General features: G+C 40.7%; 1 protein-coding gene across 3 annotated transcripts in view; it reads left to right on the plus strand.

The window, feature by feature from the left end:
- Positions 1 to 22,294, plus strand: part of HOMER2 (homer scaffolding protein 2) — a 63,444-nt gene that overhangs the window by 33,291 nt on the left and 7,859 nt on the right. The window contains exons 3-9 of one of the 3 annotated variants that reach the window (XM_017805152.1): positions 6,969 to 7,100; positions 13,475 to 13,567; positions 14,752 to 14,778; positions 14,877 to 15,061; positions 16,614 to 16,770; positions 18,982 to 19,092; positions 21,762 to 21,842. In XM_017805152.1, coding sequence (XP_017660641.1) covers positions 6,969 to 7,100; positions 13,475 to 13,567; positions 14,752 to 14,778; positions 14,877 to 15,061; positions 16,614 to 16,770; positions 18,982 to 19,092; positions 21,762 to 21,842 — 786 coding nt within the window. The remainder of the gene's footprint in view (positions 1 to 6,968; positions 7,101 to 13,474; positions 13,568 to 14,751; positions 14,779 to 14,876; positions 15,062 to 16,613; positions 16,771 to 18,981; positions 19,093 to 21,761; positions 21,843 to 22,294) is intronic. The other 2 variants (XM_017805153.1, XM_017805154.1) reach the window with 2 other exon arrangements.

The raw sequence follows: 22,294 nt of genomic DNA on the forward strand, positions 1-22,294 counted from the left end.
CCAAGGGACAGTTTTACTGGATTTTGGAGAGGAAGTAAGCTATCCTATTGCTAACCACTCCTGAGGTGTGTAGGTTGCTGAAGAGTAGAGGAGTCTGTAATGATGCTGTGTGGTTGTGCCATTCCTGACCTCTGCAAAGGGACCTTCAGGCTTTACTGAAGCTCTTGCCACACAGCTTGAAGGATGCAGAAAATGATCAGTGCTTAAATTATTCACTTAGGGATGTGGTTGTACTCTACACAAAGACTATATGCTTTTATTAAATCTCCCAAAGCATAAATGTGATATGACTTTGGGAAGTTTTATAATTCTATCTAATTATAGATAAAGCAACCTTCTTCCTCGCCCCAATTTTAATCACTAGGAAAAAATAAAGAGTCTCTACTGTATCCTTCTCCCTTTCTGTGATAAGTTAGGAATCTTAGTTCTCATGTGAGAATAATCCACAAGCATCTTGGTTTATATATTTTTTAAATTGTTGCATGAAATTCCTGGATAACAATTTGTTCTAGAGTGTTTGAAAATCCTTGCTGTAGATTTTCTTCGTGAAACAGCTGCTGGTGCTTTGAATCGTGTGGGTGGATGTGTGTGCTGTGCCTAAAAGGAAAAAAAAAGTTCTAGTCAGATGTCAAAGCAAAAATAGGAAATTTTAGAGATTTAGACTGGGTGGAGGATGTGGGAAGCCAACTGTACAGAGATGTTAATTACCTTGGGAAAAAAAAGAGAGCAATGGAGTAGGTGTAGAGGTGTAGCAGGAGATTTACTTAATACAATTCACATAATCATGAACCCACTTTTGTTGCATTTAGACAGGTTGTCAGAGAGGGCTTTAGAACAGAAATATTTTACCAGAGGAAAAACAATTATTAGTCTTTTTATTGGAGGGGAGGGCTATTTTTACATTTCTTTTCATGAAGGAGGACAAGAATTGTATGAGTTTTGTTTGATTTGTTGGCTTTTAGGGTTAAAAATGAACCTAATTTTTCATTGAATTTTTCTGGGAATGCAAAGTGATGCAGGATAAAAAAAGCATTATTTCCAACACTGGAAATGGCCCTTTTTCTCATAAAACAAGAAGCAGCAGCATGTGAGAGACTTTACCCATAAAAGGAGAACCTCCTCTCTGCAGAGAGAACTCAGGTTGGGAAGTAAATGTTGAGGGCTGCAGCAAGTCCTCTGTGGCTTGCAAGATGTCCCTTCCACTCCCACCTCCTGCAGAAATACAGGATGTAGTTTTGGAAGCTTTTGGACTTCATTGATGGGTGAAACAGCTCCTGTCCTGGTTAACTGTGTAGAACAGAAACTTTGGAAAAGCAGCAGCTGGCCAGGCATCCTGGCACTGAAGGGATCAAATGGGCAACCCGAGCAAGAGCCTGGTAGTGGATGTCCTGCCAGCTGCTGCCTACCCGGTGCTCAGCCCCCTTGTCATGCACAAACAATGGAGCAGAGCAGGAGGAACAGCAAAATGGAGAATCCCAATGTTCTTCTTAATGTACATTTACAGTGCTCCCAGTCTAATTATTCCATACGTCCAGCATGTCCCAGGAAAAGCACCATGTACACGTCAGGTGCAGCACATAAAGCAAAGCTGGAACAAGTGCTGTTGCTACTTTCAGTTTTCCCAGGCTTTTTTTTTTTTTTTTTTTTTTTCAAATGGCCTTCTATAAAGACTTGTCAGCAAGGGTGGAGAGACAGATTTGATCACTTCTGCTGCCCCTGATTTGTAAAACAACTATGATTAACCCTCCTGCACTACAGGTTCAGTTTTGGCCAAAGGCTGTTCTTTCTTTCATCCCCAAGTTCTTACACTGCTGTGAGAATGTCTTTGTACTTCTGCTTTACTCTGTTTGGTGGCCTCTGCAAGGGACTTTCTTTTTTCCCTTTAATACCACTATCTCAATTAACAATGTGTGTGTGCGTGCATGTGTTCTGACTTTCTAGGACTAGAAATGAGATGAGCAGTTTATCACCAGTGACATACTGGTGAAAAGATGTTAGAAGCAGAAGTAGGAAGGATGGTAGATAGTGCAGAGGATAATACAGATCATGGAAATGTAGGTGGGCTAATACCACAAAAGAGTTGCTGAACATTTGGGATAAGGGGAGAATTTCTCTGTAAATCCATCCCTGTCTCCTCATCTTCACATCCGGTGTCACAAGCCCTTCTGATTCATGCCAGCTTGATGAGCTGGAAGAACCTGCTGAGCCTGTGATAGCTGTGGCCAGAGGATTAGCAGCTTCTTTCCTTCTTCAATTCTGTTTTTAGACTGGGATACATCTTTACTGAAGATTAGCAGCCTGGTGGGTTGAGGAAATTAAATTTCACAGGGGCTGGGAACTGGAAGCACATATTCAGAGGTGTGGAAATGAAATGGGGAGATCTTAATATAGTCTTAAGGAGTAGGTCCTATGGCCTGGAGTCTGGGGACTTTTCTGGAGGTGAGTACTCTTTGGAGTAACAGGTGATGTGAATTTGAAGGGGAAATTGCAGAATAATTCCTGATCTGGCACTCTTGCCCCAGAATAAGGGGCCCCTTTCTCAATTAATTTAACACAGTTCCAAAATATATTGCCCAATACATTTATTAGCTTCATAGCTGTTATTTCAGTCTTTTCCTAGGTAGAGAAGCTGCTGCCAGGCTGGCTGACTTGGCTCATCATCCCCTTTGGTGAGTGTCCTGGCCAATTCCTGCCAGTGTGTTGGTTGTCCTCCTCCTCCTCGGGGCTGTGCCAGTGGCTCTGCCAAATGCCCTCTGCGATCTCTGCTCTCCTCCCCTTGGAGCTGAGCTTGCTCTCGTCTCTGCTTTTCCCTCTTGTGAACCTGGCAAGCTGAGACTGATGAGATCAGGGTGTGCACTGAGAGCCAAGCTGGCAAACCCCATGTGCTGCTCCAGCTCTGCTCCCTCTATACTCCAGCTGCTGACACACACCTTATTAATGAGACAGTGCCTTGGGAATATGTGTTTTCAGGAGCCACATCAGCTTTTCCCCTTCATTGCACTGTTGTGGTACGGGGAGTGTGGGAGTGGAGCCCTTTAAATATTCGAAGCACCCCCTAAAAGAAAGAGCAGCTGTATATATGGGCACTGCTCATACATTACAAGCAGCATGAGCTGCCAATACATTTTTCTCCTTCTACGCACTCAGGTCGTCTTGTGACCTCTCCCTGTTTGATTTATTTGGCAGTTTCTCTCTGTGGGAAGGCACAGGGATGGGTGTGTTGCAGCCCATGAATGTTCTGCTCTATGCCAGCTTATTTGCATTCACCTTTATCTGATGAATATACCCACTGTGTTCCTAAACGTCTGGAGTCACCTGTGGGAGCGCTACCTTGTGCTGGAAACATTCTTTTGTTTCATCTTCAGATAAAAATTTAGATCTCTCAGGTTCATTTTTTTCCCAAAGGAAATGAAATTAGTATGAGATTTTGTTTGGCTTATGCAGGTGTAGCAGGAATGCTTACCATCTGATAAGTTTGCATGTAGTGAGTGCAAAGGCAGGTAGTTTTTTTTTAACCACATGTAGACAACTCAGTATGATGAATGAGTTTATTATTTTGTAAGGTGCTTATTATATTATGCTCCTCTTTGTCTTTAGGGAGAACTTTTTAACCACTTCAGGGATCGATTGCATTTGATTAGAGAGTAGTATATCTTCTGAATCCATTATTCTGGATGAAAGTCCACAAGTTTATTCCGTTTTATGATGCAGCTGGAATTACACTGTGTGTGTATTATACAAATGAGGACCAAAGGCAGAGCTTTTTCATAAGAGCTCATTTGAATTGATGAGTGGCCTTTTCTTATAGGATTATAACACTGGATTGCAGGTAGAGATGGAAAAGACCCAGTGGGCTCATCCTATCTGCAGCAAAATAGTGCCCTTTTCCTTCTCTCCTTCTTCCTTTGAAATTTGAAAATTCTGGCTCATACCTTCACAAAAAAAGAAAGTTTTCCGAGTTTATTTGACCTTTCTTGTTGTAGTGGCCACAAATGCTTCCCCTGCCTTCTGCCCCAGCTGAGACTGCCTGCCCAGGAGATGGAGGAGTGGTGGGGATCACTGTCCTTCTGGTCTCACACAGCCGAGGGTGAGCGTGAGCCAGCATGAGGGGGGGATAGGCAAGATTACCTGGCAGGAACATTTGCAAGCCTCATTTTTAATTGTTCTTTTAAATCATAGCACCTTTTCTTTCTCCTAAACACAACCAACACGATTTTCCCCTGGCCAGTGTAGTGTCTCTGTTCAGAAATAATGACCAGATTTATGGGGAAGTGAATGTACAGGCAGATGGGGTAAGGATGGAGAGGAAGACAGGGTGGATAATCATGATGTACTCACAGCATCCATCTCCTCTCAACTGCTTCTGTGAGCTCTGATTTAATCTCCCGAGCTTCTACTTAGGTTTTCACTTCTCTGTAGGAATGCAGTGTTTCTGAAGTGCCTGATTGACAGAGGAGGATTTAAGGGGGAAAAAAAGGTAGAGCCAGCTTCCAAGCAGTTTCACTAATTGCAGCTTATTATAAATTTAACAGATGAACTGTCAGTTTCTTGAAGGTGTGTGCTCACCACAAGCTTTCCTTGGATTCTGCACTGGCTATAGAAAAAGATTAACTTGTAAGGTGCTCAGCTAATGGAGCGTATTTCATTGCTCAGTAAGGTGTTCCTTGGTTTACAATTTGCCAGCTTCATTATTCCTTTTACCACATCTGATAATACTGAACTGTAGTCTAAGATAACTTTGAGTTTGTTTTTTTTCTGTTTGTATTTACTCAATGATCATTGTAGGAGGTATGGAAGACTTTTATTCTTCTCAGGGTAAGCTACCAGTGAGTGAAGCTGTTGCCTTTCAAACAGGTCACTTTATTATTTTTCTTTTCCACAGATGTCTAATTTGATAGGCACAGCAGGACTGAAATAATACTTTTTATGACTTGAAATTTCTGGGCATTTCATAACTTCTAAATTAAATCGTGTAACTTCTAAATTAAATTCTGTAACTTGAGAAGCTAAACATTTCTAAGTGGTTCATCTGCCCGGTGTAAGATTTTTTTAAAAAGAAATATACGTATAGCACTTTCTTTAAAGTTTTTGGAAAGCATCCTGATTTTTCTGGGTTGGTGGTAGCTTTTCCTTCTGCTCTTGTGACTCTCTGTATCATGCAGTCCTGGTATCATCATAGTCCCTTTGCACTGTCAAACCCTTACCATAAAATATTTGATTTGCTTTTAATTTACATCTCTGAAATCACACTTATATTTTATGTTGGCTGTTTCTGTCGTGTAACTTAGCTGCAGGAGAGCACATCTGGGCAGCTTTACTTATACCTCTGCCTGTCAATTGGCCATTCAAAAAGATGTTTTGAATCTGGAAGCAGATCACAGAATCATAGAATGGTTTGTTTTGGAGGGGACCTCAAAGATCACCTAGGTCCAACTCCCCTGTCATGGGCAGGGACACTTTCCACTAGACCAGGTTGCTCAGAGCCCCATCCAACATTGAACACTTCCAGGGATGGGGTATCCGCAGCTTCTCTGGGCAACCTGACGTCTGTACAGTGTGTGTTGGCCAGTGCTGGTTGCAGAGCCTCCTCTCCCCCTTTCTTGCTCTGTTTTTTCCCATGCAAAGGACACTTTCAGGGGTACCAGCCACCTGGCCCTCCTCTGCTTTCATCCTTTTGGTGAAAGTCTGATTGGTAGGGAATGGTAGAAAATCGTACGTTTATTTGAAAATGATGATGCAACAAGAGGGAAATAAGTTGAGCTATTTCTAAGAAAGCAAATGAAAGCATCAGCGCAGAGGTCTGAAGTCATGGAGAGGATGGAGTCAAGTAAGGATCTTCCTCCGGTAGCTTTAATTCACACTTTTTGCTAAATGTAAATGAAAGCTTAGGAAAAAGTCTGCTTGGAATACATAGTAAATGATGTTGCCAGGATACTTCCTGATCATGTTAATTAAACTGTCCCACAGATTGGGCTTAATTACTGCATAATTTGCATATTGGAAATGATGGTACACATTACTAAAGAAAGTTCTTATTCTGTTAGCAGAAAGAACATTGTACATGAATTAATTTCCGGGGGAAGGAGTCTCTAGACTCATATAATGATGTATCTTGAAAATAAAGTTAAGGTTTCTGGTAATGAACTGACATATATCTCATTCCTTTTTGCAAGATTACATTTTATACCTGTTCCACTAAGTTCCTTGGAGACCTCATCCACCAGCCTTCATCTTTTTTGCTATTTCCTTAATTACAAGGACTACTGTTGCTTTCAAGGTTGCTGCTGCTGAAGTAGATATTAGTTAACATGTGTGAAAGGGCAAAATATTTGTTCTGAGGCCCAAATTTGATACTGTATGTGCATTGCTGGTGATACACTTCACCCCCTTCCCAAGTTGAACTCACTGTTAAGATATCAGCTTCTCCTTGTTTTGTTTTTTTGGTTTGTTTGTTTGTTTTTAACTTCTGACATGTCTCTGGCATCCTACTTGTGAAGGCCTGAGGAAAAATGGAGAAATGTAGAAATACCTCTCTGCTCTTCAGATCTGAGGTCAGGTGTTGCTGGTGGATGCCCTGCTTGGAGGCCTTGGGCATCTCAGGTGCCTGGTGGGGTGTGGTGGGAGTAGCTGTGTGCCTTCCTAGTGCTGCAAAAAGAGGATTTTGCATCTGCATTTCTGCCAGGGTAATTTTACAGCTCTTGACCCTGCTGTTGCTTTGAGTTCAGTGATGTTCCTGAAGCCTTTTTAGCTGCAGGACCATGATAGTGCTTTGAAAAAAAAAGACAAAACATCAGAATTTCTGCATGAACTAAGACAAGATAAAAACTGTTTTGTTTCGGGAAAAAATCTTCTGAACACAGCAATTTCCCAATTTAGACTGCTAATTGCTTTGGATGATATTGTTGCTAGGATATATATTCTGATGTGACTTCTACTTTTTAATTCTTTTTTGCTCTGTTTTTGAACAGGTGATCATAAACAGCACAATCACACCCAACATGACCTTCACTAAAACGTCGCAGAAGTTCGGGCAGTGGGCAGACAGCAGAGCCAACACCGTGTTTGGGCTGGGCTTTCCCTCAGAGCAGCAGCTGACAAAGGTACCAGGGCTCACTGAACTTCTGCAAAGCCTGTCTCGTTTCTTATTAGTGAAGAGTTGCCTAAACCCATCTGCTGACCCAGGTGTTTCTGCAAGTCCTCTTCAGCAGAGCAAGTCGCTCATCTGCTGTATTTACCCGCTGTCTGTGGGTGGCAGTGGGTGGTGGCAGTGGCAGGGGATGAGTAGCCCGGGAGGGCTCATGCCAGGCTTGCTGACAAAGCTGCCTCTGCATTAATACAAAACCCCTGGCCATGAGTTTGGTATTAATGAAACACTTCCCTGGATCAGGGACTGGCCACAACAGCAGGCTTGTAAAGTCTAGAGCTGCCTCTTGCTATGAATAGCCAGCAGTTTAAAATACATCCTCTGTCACTGGATTAGTGGTCTTGACAAGTGCTTATGAGGCAGCTGAGATGATTGTTTGTTCATCTAGTTAAAAGCCCTACTTATCTAACACATAGTTGACACCTGAAGCATGGCTACTTGGCACTGGGCTTTGTAAGGTAACTCAACATGGTGTCCTTGGGCATGGCACACAGTCTCTCACGTTGCTGTCCTCTCCTAAGAAAAGGATCATGAGAACAAGATGTTTCTTTTGTGTCCAAATCAGCAAAGGCAGAACATTGCAATAGAATGACTTTTCCATGAAGTGAATTGTTATAGGAATTTTTTTTAGTTAGTCTGTCTTACTGAGTTTTTCCAATTTCTAGAGAAATACGGTTTTTTGCAAGTATTTCTTAAAGGAAAGCCTATTTTACTTTTCATGTTAAATTATTTTTGTACTCGGGATGTCCACAAAGGTGCCATGACAATAACCTGCTCTTCAGGAATGCTAAGGCCACCCCATCAATCACATGGAAAGGTTGTTTAAAATGAGGTGCTGGTGATGGTTACATTTCATGAAGCTTGCCCAGGTGTAGAGGACTGCTCATTTCACTTGTGCATATTCCCCACTCCTGGGACAAAGAGGTGTTCATAGTAGTTAATAAGTAGTGTGGGAATATGGGAGGATTACACTGGGACCTAGGGGAATAGTTTGCTTTGAGTAACAGATAAGCATGATCCAATGCAACCTTTGGACACTGAATGAAAGGATTAGCACCACTGGATAATAATTTTTAATCCTGGATTACTGAAATTACATGTCTGCAACATGACACATGACCACAGTACCTGAGTGCGGGCTGGGGCTAAACCTGCACCGTGCACTGTGGGGCTGGTGATGCTGAGTCTGGATCAGGAGAAGAGAGGTTTATAATATAATAAGGCACAAGGTATATTTGGAGGTCTTTGCACCCTAATCAGAGAGGTTTTACCATATTCTCCAAAACTGTTCAAACACATACTTAGAAGAAATGTATTGCTGGTATCAGAAAGCAGCTCTTCAGTGTCCATGTGTCCAGAGTAGAGCCAATTTGAAAAGCATGTTGTATGGGCACAAGGACCTCAGCACCAGCTGTGTTTCTCTCCAGATCATTTTGCATATCTGTTTGCACTGCATAATCTGCTGAAGAGCCCACTGCCTACAATATAGCTTTCTACTTGCGTGAAAAGCTTTCCAAATCAGCAGAAAGACTTCTTCTGGTCAGAATATTGAGAGGGAGCTTAAGGGGAGAACTTCTGAAAATAGCTTGAGATGATCTCTAAAAAAAAAAAAAAAACCCAAGCCAAAACAAAACAAAAAAAACCCTGAAACAAAACCCAAAACAACAGAAAACCCAAAACTCTGACAGTTACCTAAGTGGAAAAAGTAAGAAAACCTGATTTATTACTACCATGCAAAGCAATGGGATAAAGGTGCTCCTTATCGTCCATGCTTCCTGTTTAATTATTGAACCATTAGTAAGAAAGATCAGAGCTGGTGGCAAGATTACAGATGTATAACTGTATTGGGAATAGTAAAATCAAGTTTCATTTTATGTTAATATCGTTATACTCTTATAAAAGATATAAATTAAAGCTTGCCTGTTTTACGGGAAATAATTGAAGTGCTTAGTCAGGAATTGGAAGGACACACTAAAACTCCACTAAACCAGAGATCAATAGCCCTGGCTTAAAATAAATATAAATAAATAAAGGTGAAAAATGTCTGCTGAAAACAATGAATAATAATGAGACAGGAGAAGAGATTAGCACGCCTAAAAATGCCTGCATTTTTAAGTATATTGCTTGGCCTAATAAAAGATAATGCCTCATTCTAATGCCTTGCTTCTCTTGAGATACTTAAAGTATTAATCCATACCTATAGGGAAAAGCAGTTCAAATTAAACATGAGCCATTAATGAAAACTGCATTCCGTGACCCAGTAACCTAATTACCATTCACATTGATTGGGAGAATCCCGGGGCTTAAAGTTGATGTCCTTTTCAGGGTCTTTTTTCCCTCTTGCAGGACTTGCAGACCCTCCTTTTCCCCCTTCCTACCCTGTGCCTCAGAAGGGTCTCAAGACATTATTCAAACATTGCTACAGCCAAACCGAAACAGGAATCAAAAGAAATTAATGGGGTGTCTGGGTGTGAAAAGGCAGGGCTGGTGCTCTAAAGGTAGTGCTGTATTTTGCACCTGAAGCAGTTAAGGAAGTCGTTCAGGGTGCTTTGAGGGAGACATGCTATCTGAGGAGCTGCAGTCAGTCAAGGTCATAGGGACAAAGATTTACACGGGTGAGAAACCCAGCAAACCCAGACTTTGCACATCATAAAACAACTGCATCCAGCACCTGGGAAGCACTGGACTTTATTTATATGCACACGTGCACATTATGTGGGGGGGTCACTGTGTTGCAGGGAAGCAAGTTCAGGGCAGAGCCTGCCCCTGCCTCCAGCACACAGTGCAGCCCCTGCTCCAGCATCAGAGCTGGCAACGCACTGGCTGGCATAGAGCACATTACTGGCCACTTCTGGGGTAAATAGTCTTGTTCTCTGTCAATCTGCCCCTACTGAGGGCTTATCTAGAGAAAACCACGGGAGAAGCACGGGTGCGTTGTGGGTCATGGCACAGCAGTTCTCCCCAACGGGGACGTCACCTCACCCAGCCTTCCAAAAACTGAGAGGGAGATGAAATATTTATGAGCCTGCTTTGGGTGGGAGCAGCTGTTTCATCCAGCACTGGCACAATTTGTCAGTAGGAGACATAAAACATAATGCCAGACCAGGACCCTAAAATTTATGCATACAAGATCATGCTTTTTAATGTATAAAATGCTAAGAAGGTCTATTTAAATATATATATATTTCACCTTGTGACAAGCTGGCTACAGATTTGAACATCCTTTAAATAATCTGTGCAATGCACATTAATTTTTGCTGGCCAAGCTTCCTAATCAAGCACTGCTCATGGGCTACAGCCACTTGACTAAAAGGCTTCACAAGTGTTGGTAACAGCACATCTTTTCCATATTGCAGCTTAATCTCACAGCTTCCTGGGGCATGGGAAGACGTGTCCTATAATCCATGATAGACTATTGGAGGGGTGTTCAGTTACTGTTTCTCCTACTCCAGTCTTTTGTTTTTTTGCTAATTTTGGGGACTTTTGTCTGACCAACAGCAAGCGTGGAGGAAAGTAAAGATGGAAGGAGAAGGAGCATAATGAATTTTTAAGTTGATTTCATATATTTATACTTTCATTGCCCTTTGCAACCATGCTTACCAAGCTTTCATTTACTGAACAGACTGTTCTTTAACCTTTTAACTAAGAATTTCACATTTTAAAAGTACTCCCTTTTGTTGCAATGGTTTGACAGCTCAAAGTCTACTTAGATCTTGGAAGTGGAATGTGATTTTGCAGTACCAATTATTTGTCAATTATTTATGTTTGGGACAGAAGAAATCAGTTACTAGAGAAAAAGCAGCTCTCTGGTTTCTGACAGTGATTAGGCCCTGTGGCTGTGCTGACACTCTCCAACAGCCTCGGGATCTGGGAGGTTCCAGAAACGCCTGCTGTGTTCCTGTAAAAATTAGAGTTGGTAGTGCTGCACAAGTGTGGGCTGTCACCACTGCCTTGCTGCGCTCAGGAGAGTGATCAAGTGAAAGGCTTTAATTTCATAACAAGCCAAGTGATCCTCTGTAGCTTTCAAAAATAGACTGTTGTAAAATCGAGCAGGTATTAATTAGCTGAGAAACTGCAGCAAAACTCTTTATGGACTGACTGTTTCCAAGTGTGAGGGGTAACCAAAACCCAGAGTCAGTCTTTCACCTCTGTTTCTGTTACAACCATCTTTATGCCTGTAACAACCATAAGAAGGAAGGGTAATATTTTGACGCTTAAAACCAAAGATCTGTTACTGAGATAGTGAAAAAAAATCAGTTATTTGTACTTGTTTCTAAAAGCAAATGTGTTAAATACTTCTGTTGGTGTTTCAGACATGACTGAACTCTATTATTCAGTGAGATCGTTATTGGTTTAGTATTGAAGATTAACAATTTTTTATTATGGAAGTGTAGGAAAAAATGCCCTTTTCTTCTCAACTCACATAATTTTTCACAGAAGTCTCCTGTGTGCTTTATGAAGATAGCTGCAAAAATAAAATTTGATAGATCACTCCCAATTCTTTTTATCTTTTCACATTTCATATCGCCCGTGAAGAACCCTCATAAGTTTTTCATACATAAGATGAAAAGATTTATTGTAAAAGAGAGAGAGAGATTTATTATAAAAGACAGACTCAAACCAGCCTAATACTATTTTGAAGAAACCCAAATATAGAACTTACTATTGATATAATATTTTAGAAATAATCAGCTGGTTATAGCTGTTTTGTCACAGCAGGAGATACATTTTGTGTAAAGCTGGAGTTAAATCACTTAAGGCACAAATGTGCTTGTTCTTAACGATCTGTAAAGTGCTACAGAGGTAATCAAGTCGTTTGTGTGTGCAGCGACTGCACATGCCATCAGATGGCAACTGCTGCCATCCAAGAGCACACAAGAGCTTTGCATATGCAATGTCAGCTGCTGTAAAGAAAACAGCTGGATTCCAGAGCTCCATCTTCATTCATAGGCATCCTCACAGATCGTAGAGTACACCCAAAATTTCGCTCAGCTTTTACAGTGTGCTTGTCCATGGGATTTAACACTGATGTGTGTGTGTGTGTGTGTCTTTTGGAAATTACCAATTTTTGTATTATACAAAACATTGGTGCCTCCACATATGAATCCATATTTCTTTTAGATCAAATGGAGATTTGTTTTGTCAGTCTTTACAGTCTCAATATTTTACTGACAGAGAGCATGCTAAATACCTGCCATAAATCTAAAAGTTAGAAGATAAGATTAGTAAGCGGGTAATGATTCTTCCTATTCCTCAACTATAAAGTTTGATGTGTTTTTTCATGCTTTTATTTATAGTTTTTTCATAAGTATTCTGAGTTATCCAAGGATATAATGGCAATCTTTTCATTCACAAACTGTGCAATAAAATACATCTATTTATATTTTTACTTTTAATATGTCCTACCTTTCTGGCATTTCAAGTTTCTCAAAACACAGGCAAGTGGGACCAAGCTGCTTTAGCTGAAAGACAAAGTTACCCATCCTTATACTGGATACATCTTAATTTAAAAAATAAATTATGTATTACACCTTTTTTTTTCCATCTTTGTAATCCTCCTTTTAAAACTTTAAACACTGTTTAGGGTGTTTGAAGCCCTGCAGCCCTGACTGGCTGTGATGATAATTGTATTTCAAAAGTGCCAGGCTGGCTTTGGAGCAGATGTCCTACAACAACTTGCAGAGGTTGGGATTTGTACTTTTCCATCTTTATCTTTCCTTCCCCTCACCTTCCCCAGTTTGATATAACCCTCTTACAGGAAGCATTCAAGCCTTTCTCTGAAGTCTTCTGCATTTATTTTTGCCAGTAATAAGAAAATTAGACCAGAAAAGCTGTGTTTTCATAGGACTCCATCATGCATTCAGATCTACCTTCTTCTCATTTTTCCTGTGTCTTGATAATCCCTTGCTTGCATTCTGCAGATGAGCTTATTTGCACTCTTTAATTTAATTGACTTGCTCTTAGGAATAGAAGACATTGATAATATTTTTATCCAAACATATGTCTTTTGTACTTTCATCTTTAACAGACCATCAGCACCAAGTGAAACAGAAGAGGGGCAGGAAATAAACCAGGAGACACTAAAAGCTCCTTTTCCTCTATGGGTTTTAATGTGGTCAGCCAGAGGTACAGAGATATCCCTCTTTTAGAAACATCCCCATTCCTTTTGAAAGAACCTCCCTGCCAAAGAATTAAGATGTTTTTTCATGCCAAAAAATTTAAATTAATAAAATTAGTTGTTCACTTTTGGAGATCTGTGAACCATATTGAGATAGTAATCTCAATGATTTAATAGATAAATCAAGTTAATACCTTTCATGCTTTTTCCAGTTTGCAGAGAAGTTCCAAGAAGTAAAAGAGGCTGCCAAACTAGCAAGAGACAGATCTCAAGAAAAAATTGAGACCTCAAGCAATCATTCCCAGGTTTGTAATTTAGCTTTAATGCCTTTACACATACAGGATAAATAGTTTAAAGTTAAATTTCCTAATGAACTGTGCCAGCTTCTGGCAACCAGCTTAAAGTGTACAAAATGGAGATTGCTGAAGGTAATTGTCAGATGCTGGACACTAGCATTGTCAGAGGAATACTTTTCATCCTTCTATGCCCTTTGCTTTCATTTACATCTAATTTTTTTCAGCAGTTCTTGAGCTGTTATAACTTTTTTAATAACAGGGGAAGCTATACGTCCTTTGATTTGTAATGTTACACATAGTTTGAGAGTTTGAGTCATTGGAGAGCAAGTCAGTGTAGTGCTTCAGCAGACAGTAAATGAGATTCATCGAGATCCTTCTTTTTGTCATCTGTCTAATCCACTTTTGTAGGTGTTTGATTTGCTAGTGGAGAGCCTGACTTTGTGGCCATAGTCTTTCCCTGCGTAGGTGTGGCTGATGGGAAGCTGTGGGAACAGAGGCAGTGCTTTAGTGAGTGGCTGGAAGAAGCTTGTGTTGTATATCTGTACAATACACTTTTCTAGGCAGCACACCTTTTATCACCAAGTGCCTCTGTGTTCAGGGAGGTCTGGGTTTCTTACAAACTGAAGGAATTGAGTGTTGTCCCAGTCTCTCTGTATTTGACTGTATTTTGTTGACTGTATTTTCATGTGCATTTCATTAGGTAAGAGTGAACCCTGCTCAGCAGGAGTTCTTGGCCTGGGCCAGTGTTTGGAGAAAAGTCAGACAGATTTTGATCAGAGAGGAATTCAGATTCATGATCAGAAAAAAACTGCTGAATGCTTTTAGTTTTGAAACTACCCTCCTTTTTGGAGTCCACAAATATCGATCTGAGCAGCTGATTTTGTATACTTATTTTATAAAGACTTTGGTCATGGTCTTTGTAGCTCACTTTGTTCTCTGTTGATGATCAGTCCCAAGCACTGTGTGAATAGTATCTGTTTGAAAGAGCAGTGTTTGTTTGTTTGTTTGTTTGTTTGTCAGTTTGGGCTTTACATGCTTCCAGGTGCACTGTATTGTTTCATTATCTTAAAAAAACCCAAACAACCTTTAGAAAACACAAACCTTATCAGGGGAAAAAAAAAACTTTAAAAATTTTTGAACACTTTAAACTTCCGTTTGTGTATCATTCTAATTTTTTCATTCTTTTTAAACAGACCAGCTTTGCAGCCAAGATGAAAAGGGTATGTGTGTGTTACCACTGTTCTGCCAGGAGAGCCGAGGTCTCAGCCAAGTGGTGTGGGATCAAGATTGCAAAGAAATTGGTGTTGTGGTCTTGCAGGAGATGCAGGAGACACCCAGTGTTCGTTTGTGTGTTGTGCTGCAGGAGTCTGGACGTGAAACACCATCCTCCACTCGAGCTTCTAGTGTGAACGGCACAGACGACGAGAAGGCATCACATGGTGGCCCTGCTGAGGCACATCTCAAGTCTGAGAATGATAAATTAAAAATTGCTCTAGCCCAAAGGTGAAGTTCCTTTAAACCTAAATTGCATTGGAATAGTGTGCTGTAATTGTCTGATGGCTAGTGATATTAACAGAAATTATTCAAATGTAATTGCATTAATTTAAAGTAGTGCAGCAGAATGGATGAATGAGCAGATTTTAGCAAGTTCCTCCTGGTATCCAGTTGAGAGATATTTACCATTTCATGTATTCCTGATCCAGTTTGTGAAGAAATAAGCTCTCTTTTATTCTGCTGATGCCAACTATTATAACCCCCTTTGTTCATGAAGTTTTAGAACTACAGAAATAACATTAAAGCCATAGGGGAGCAATTGCTGCTGATAACATGTGAAGGCAATCTTTCTTCCTCTTTGAGTTTGCTGCACTTACTTTGATGAAAATAGATATGGATATTTAAAATTATAAAAGGGAATGAACTCAACCATAAAAAGTTGAAGCGAGAAATATATTTTCATCAAGCTGCCTGGAAGTCTTAGGGGGATGTTTCTGAACTGGACAGAGCCCCTTGAAGTCACATTTTTTGCTATTTGCTTTGATAAATAATTTGAAAATGCTGAGAAGAGTAATTTGCAGCTGTAGTGAAAATACAGGCGTTGCAATATGCAAAGTTATGACATTAAAATAGAATAATTCTCTACTGGGATCTTGCCTTGTCTGCCTCTTGCATATGAATGTATCTGTGAATGGAAAGGAAATCTAATAGGATCAAGCTACTCTTAAAAAGGTATTTAAAAAATAAAGCAGCATCATAAGCAGCGTTACCCTGTGAGCAATTTCAAGGTTGCATATATTATATTTGAAGTACATCATCTCTCTTTATTGACATTTTAATAGCGTAAACTATTTCAAACCATAATGTTTGCTTGTTCCTCCTGCTGAAGACACCTCTACAAGCAGCAACTAGCACACAGGGAGTGTCAAAGCCTTCCTCCCATTCACCCTCTAATCTTGTGCTCTGTGCTGCAGCTCAAAGCTTTGGGGAATGAGTAGTTTAATTCTGCAGCATTATGTAACACTTTTATAGTTAAGACTCAGCATTAAAAAAAAATTCAAATATAGATCATGTCAATGCCCTAAAATCCTCCAGTCTGAATTATTGTACCATCTGCAGATGTGCAGAGTGGCTTTATTGCAGGGGTGCCAGGTCCCCAGCCTGTGCTGCAGCAGAGGCAAGGTGAGGCACAGCCACACAGCTCGGGAGGTGACGGGGCCCATGCACTGCACTGGGCTGAGACCCCTGTGTGCAAATGGTGGGGATCCCAGCTGGACCCTACAACCTCCTCTGACAACGGGGCTTTTCTTCCAGACACACAGGTCACTGCTGCTGGAGTTGGTAGATCCCTTTGTTTTGGCAGAGACTGTCAAATTAAGGCTTATGTTCTCCTTAGGCATGCAGAGTCTAAAAGGAATTACATATATCTGAGTGTTCTTCATCTTATTGCAACAAATTAATGGCCAACACACCATGGTAGATGAGTTTGCATACAAGGTAAAGAATAACGATTCACAGGATTAGAAGGTGAAACCACCTCATGGCATCCTGTTTTTCTCAGTTCATCCAATGTGAAGAAGTGGGAGACGGAACTGCAGACGCTGCGGGAGAGCAACGCCCGGCTGTCCACAGCACTGCAGGAGTCTGCAGCCAGCATTGAGCACTGGAAGAAGCAGTTCTCAGCCTGCAAGGAGGAGAACGACCAGCTGAGGAGCAAGGTAGCAGAGCATACCCACAGGAGAGCCATCCCCTCCACTTAGCTGCTCCTGCCATTGCTCCTTCTCTTGGATTTTTGCAGCTTTCTCGTTGTGTGTGTTAGGAGGTGGATTTTATCTTTGAAAGGGAGTTGGATGGGGAGTTAAGGCAGCTGCTTCCCTCTGCGTGCAGCAGGCAGGGAGGTTCAAAGGACTGGGGATCATCAGGAAGACTAATGCTGTTCCATCACGTGAAGCTCGCTGCCTCGAGAGTCTTAGCATCAGCAGGCATTGCTGGATGGGATCATAAACCAGAAAGGTTTTAAAAGTGAGGTTACTATTGCATATTCCTTTCTAAGCTCACTGAAATACTGATAGATATGAATGAGCAGAAGGCATGGTTATCACCTGGTTACTCAGAGGAAACCAAGCTGGGAACCACTCAGTATTAGAAGCCAATCCCTACAACATGCAGAGGAATGAGGATTTGAGTTATTTCCTCAGCACTGTGGGCTCTGAGCCGGGTCCTCCAGCACTAACACCTGGCACATCCAGAAACCTGCCAAGAGGCACTGTCAAAAGCCTTTTGCCCTTCATTACTGAGCACACATCTCAGTAGTGTTAAGATGGAGGGTTAGCAATGGTTACAACAGAGAACAACTCAGAGGTTTAAATTTGTGAAGTCTCAGTTTAGAGTAGTCATTGGTACCATCCCTCAGATAATACTGCATTTTCTGCAACAGCTCCACATGGGACTGACACCAGCCTGGGCACAGAAGAGCCTGGATTCCATGAGCACTGCCTGAAGGGATAATTTCACTTTATTCATCCTAAATGTCTTGGAAAAGCTGCATCCTTTTCCTTCTTGCTTAGATGGATCACTGGGACATTTGAATTAGAGATCAGATTGTATCAGTCTGATGAGGATATTTTTCGTTTAGTGTTTGCTTTCAAAGAAGGAAGAAATTTTGTGCCTTTCTGTGTGTCAGTAGCTGCAAATAGTATTTTAGTGTTGGAGGTGGTTTGGGTTGTCTGCTGGCACTGAAAATCCATGTGGACCAATCTTTTTCCTGAGGCAGATACTCAGCTGTCTATTCTCACGTGTTCTATGTGTGCACAGTGGTAATGCAGAGATCAAACCAGAGCCATATTAACTGATGTTATATTAACAAATTAATATTAGTTGTTACTTGATTTGAGTTCCTATATCCAGTCTCTTGTGGACAAGGGGGAAGTGAGAGACTGGAACAGTATATTATAAGAAAATGGCATAATTTGTAGTGCAGTTATTTGCTTTCCTATACTGTTGCAGACAAAAGTTGTTCTCATTAAAATTAACTGATGAAACATGATACATCCCAATAGCTGTACTAGATATGAAGACATTATTAAAACACTGCCTTGCTACAGCTGCAAAGTCATCATGCCAGTGACTAGCCAGACTGCAGCAGTGCTGTCTGTATAATGTGCCATCTTTTTCTATAGAGGGAGGTTTTCTGAGCTTTTCCCCAAGTAGGTTCCTTGCTCAACACTCACACTGCACCGCTGCAGCGCCCTGGGAACTTCCTTCTCCTTTATTAAATAGGTCAGAATTTTTTGCATATTGCTCTACCTTCAAATGAGTGAAGTTATAATCCCAAAGCAACACGAAGCTGAGAATTAAAGTACATACTTTAATGAGCTGGCCCATTGGCCTGTGGGAAGTGCATCTCCTGGGAGCTGAGTCCAGAGCTGGCAGGAGGAGGCATGGAGAGAGCAAAGCACCTCCCTGGGCGAGAGAACAAAGTGGCTCACATTGCTCTGAACTGGTTCTTCCCCTGCAGTTTTGATATTCTGTCCCTCGTACACCAGCTAGAATAATAAGCAACCCCCAAGGAGGCAAAGCTGGGAGTGATGGAGATATTTCTTCTCCTTGTTGTGTTAAGAAAACCCATCCCTTGTAGTCTTGTGTTGGTTTCATAGAAGTGAAGTGCAGATTTTATCCCCAGCTCCACTTATTTTAGGAGCTCAGTGTTTTGTGCATTCCTGAGTACTCACATGAGAGACTGTGACAGAGAATAAATACAGACCCAGGGCTTCCTAGTGGATGTGTAAATTTGCTCTTTTTAAGGAAAGAAGTGATAATTTGGTGAATCAAATGCTGTGATTTAGGAAACAGATCCAATGCCTATTTCATCATGCCCCAGACTTTCAGAAAATTGAAAAATTTCACCTGATGTCTGATATTTCTTAAAGATTGAAGAACTGGAGGAACAGTGCAATGAAATAAATAAAGAGAAGGAAAGAAATGCGCAACTGAGTAGACGTCTCCAAGAACTGGAAACAGAACTTCAGGACAAAGAGCTGGTGAGTGTCCTGAACACTGAAATGGCATTTTCATGTTTGAGTGGGTCTGTCTGCTTCTCTCTTGGGGTGTAGATTTATGGAGTGGCTCACCTACAACCAGAAGCAGCCTGGTGTTTTTGGGTTGCCTGCTTCTAGATTTTCCATGTACTACTCCTTAGCAACAGTTTGATAGAGTTCCTCTGTCTCAGTTTCATGATGTGTTATGTGCTGTGATGGCACAGTTTAATTTGTCAGGGGTTAACAAACATGATACTTTCATGTATACAACACTACTCCCAATAGAAGAGCCAGAGTGGTGAAACTTGTTGCCCAGTGCCAGACAGATGTATGCTGAGAACAGATTAATTTGTCAGTCCCCATGCCAAAATTCCTGTAGACATTAGGACCATCATTAAAAAGACATCATTTACAAAATAACTTGGCATTTGTGTAACAAGTCCTGTTTCTTTTTCTGGATGGCTCATAGTCTTCAGCTATGTTCTGTGGTCTCCCTCTGATCTCAGGACTAATGCCAACAGTGAGAAATTCAGATTCATCTCGAGTACCCCAGTTTGTAATTTTTGACATACAGGGTGTTAATTTTTCTAAGGAGGATTATGATGATGGCTTGAAACCCCTGGATAGTGGGGAAAAAAATGGGATCCTCTTTTTTTTCCATTGTTACAGTGGCCAAGTGCTCTGTGCTGGCTGAAGAGAAAAAGCTGTCAGCAGCTCAGTCAAGTTTGCCATGTGCCATTAAAGCATCTCTGCTGGTTCTCTTAAAAGCACTGCTCTTAAGGGATTTTATGGTGGCACAAGGAAATAGTTTAGGGAGATGGATTTTGATGCACTGTTATAAATATAATGTTTTTCAGCCCTATATTTCAAAGGAAAATGTCATTCTTTCTTCCCTACCTTTCTGTGGCAATAGCATGTATCATAACCCTTATTCTCTGCTAGTGTTTTCCTCAAGATTCACGTTTTTACAGTGCCAGATGAGCTAGAAAATAGACTGACTTGTAAATATTACACGCCTGTCTTGCATTTACGCTGACAATATGCTAACTTGTTTTAAAAATTCATGCTTACATTAGCAGGTTCTCAATTAGCTCTAAACTACCCATAAGTAATAACCTTTCATGATCTGGAATTCAAACCCACATGAAGTCTGCTCATGGGCATTGCTGCGTAAGAGAAGCTGTTGATACCCTCTTCATGTAGGAAATGAGGAGAGAGAAACGTAAAGACATGGAAATCAGGACAGACATATCTAGTGAAATATTTATTTATGTGTATATCTATGTCATATGCCATATGCCACATACCATATATAGTGTGTATATAAATGTACATACACTGTGTTATACTATATATGGTAAGTATACAGTATAGTAGTTATATATATAGTAAGTGTATATATCGTATTAATATATTTATATTTTGAGATGTGAGCTCTAAGCCATTATGTAGATATGTATATATATATGCACAGGAGTTCATATCTCAAAACAAAGGGTAAGTTACCCTTTCTTTCCTCTATGTCAGTAGCTGGGACATTGTCTGAATATAGTTACTCTTACATTAGTTAAATTCTTCAGTGCAGTTCACAAAAAATCTGGAGTAAAAAATGTGCTGTCTCCAATACTGAACCCTGTGGAACACCAATTGTCACTGGACTCCACCTGGACATCAAGCTGTGGACTACAACTCTTTGAGTGTGGCCATCCAGCTGATTCCTTATCCACCAAGTGATTCATCCATCAAATCCATGTCTCTCTGATGCAGAGACAAGGATGTTGTGTGGGACACTGTCAAGTGCTTTACACAAGTCCAGGTAGTCCAGGGATATACCCCTGCTTACTCTTGAGACCATCACCTACATGGGCAGTTTCTGGAGAAGGATCTTGCACTTTTTCAGGTCAGAGTTTCTCTTGGAGTTGCAAATGTGTTTTTCAGATTCCTCAAACAATCTTTCTGCAAAAATGTGTAGCCTTTCTTTGAGTCTTTCCCTACTACCCACATTGGTGGTGTTCATTTGTGGTATTCATGTAGTCAAGTTGTCTTAATTTCCAACAGAGACATGGACTCCTATCAAGGCATGTTGCTCTTTTTGTTAACTCCTTTCAGCTAATCTGCTGTATTTAGCTAGTGATGCCAGAACCAAATACAGATTTTTGGGGAGGGGAGTGCTTCTCAGAGCTGTACCATGGAGGAGAGCCCATTACAGCTGTGCTCTGTATGATGCCTCTGTATATGCAGCTGGTATTGCCATTGGCCTTTCTATTTGCTGTCATATATGATTGAAAATGTACGTGTGATTTGCTCTTTGCTACCATCTATAAATTGCTTATAGCATTACAGTCCTTCAGATTTCTCTGTTATTTAATATATCTTTTGCATAGGTATGTGGTTTAGGTTAAGATTTCATTAATATAATTAATGGCATTCATGCTAGAGATTGGATTGCATTGTCTGTTTTAGAAATGCAAAGTATAAAATTCAGTGAAAAAATGTATTCAAGTAGAAAATTAGCAATTTTGGAATGCAGGCAAGTTATTTTGGTTATTTTCCATCCAAATACTGTGCAGAATACAATAAAATATGCAAAGCCATTTCATCATCTCAAATTTCCATTATGTTTTAAATTGAAGCTTGCACTAATATTATTTTTTTCTTTTATGTTTTCAAAGGAACTGGAAGAGCTCCGAAAGCAGGGTGAAATTATACCAGAGCTAATGTCAGAATGTGAATCTGTATCTGAACAATTACAGGTACAGTTAGCAGTGAAATTAATTTTAAAAAAGTTGGTACATCTACTTTCTTTCTCACAGCTATATGCATTTCTCTGTTCAGACTTCAGTGTTTGAAGGCAAAAGAGCTCCAGTTTGTAAAAGCAAAAAATGCTAATTACGTGCAAAATACACCATGCCCTTCCCAGCATAGGAGTAATTAAATAGCTCTGTTTCTTTGCCTTGCTGTTTGCAGAAATTGGTTTGCCTGGGATCATGTTTCATCTGTCTCCTGCAGATTCCAGGCTGTCCTGTATCCTGTATTTTCTGCTGCTCTGAGCTCATGGAGCCGCACCACAGCCTTGTGTGTTGAGCAGCAATCCAAGACCTGGGGCTAACTGCTGCAGTGGCACCAGGGAAGGCTTTTGGGAAAGAAACAGATGAGCATAGCTGCACACCATCAGGAATAAAAGTTCACCTGAGGATGCATTTAT

Source organism: Lepidothrix coronata, unplaced genomic scaffold (genome assembly GCF_001604755.1).
Source record: "Lepidothrix coronata isolate B3197 unplaced genomic scaffold, Lepidothrix_coronata-1.0 Scaffold11, whole genome shotgun sequence".
Taxonomy (NCBI): domain Eukaryota; kingdom Metazoa; phylum Chordata; class Aves; order Passeriformes; family Pipridae; genus Lepidothrix; species Lepidothrix coronata.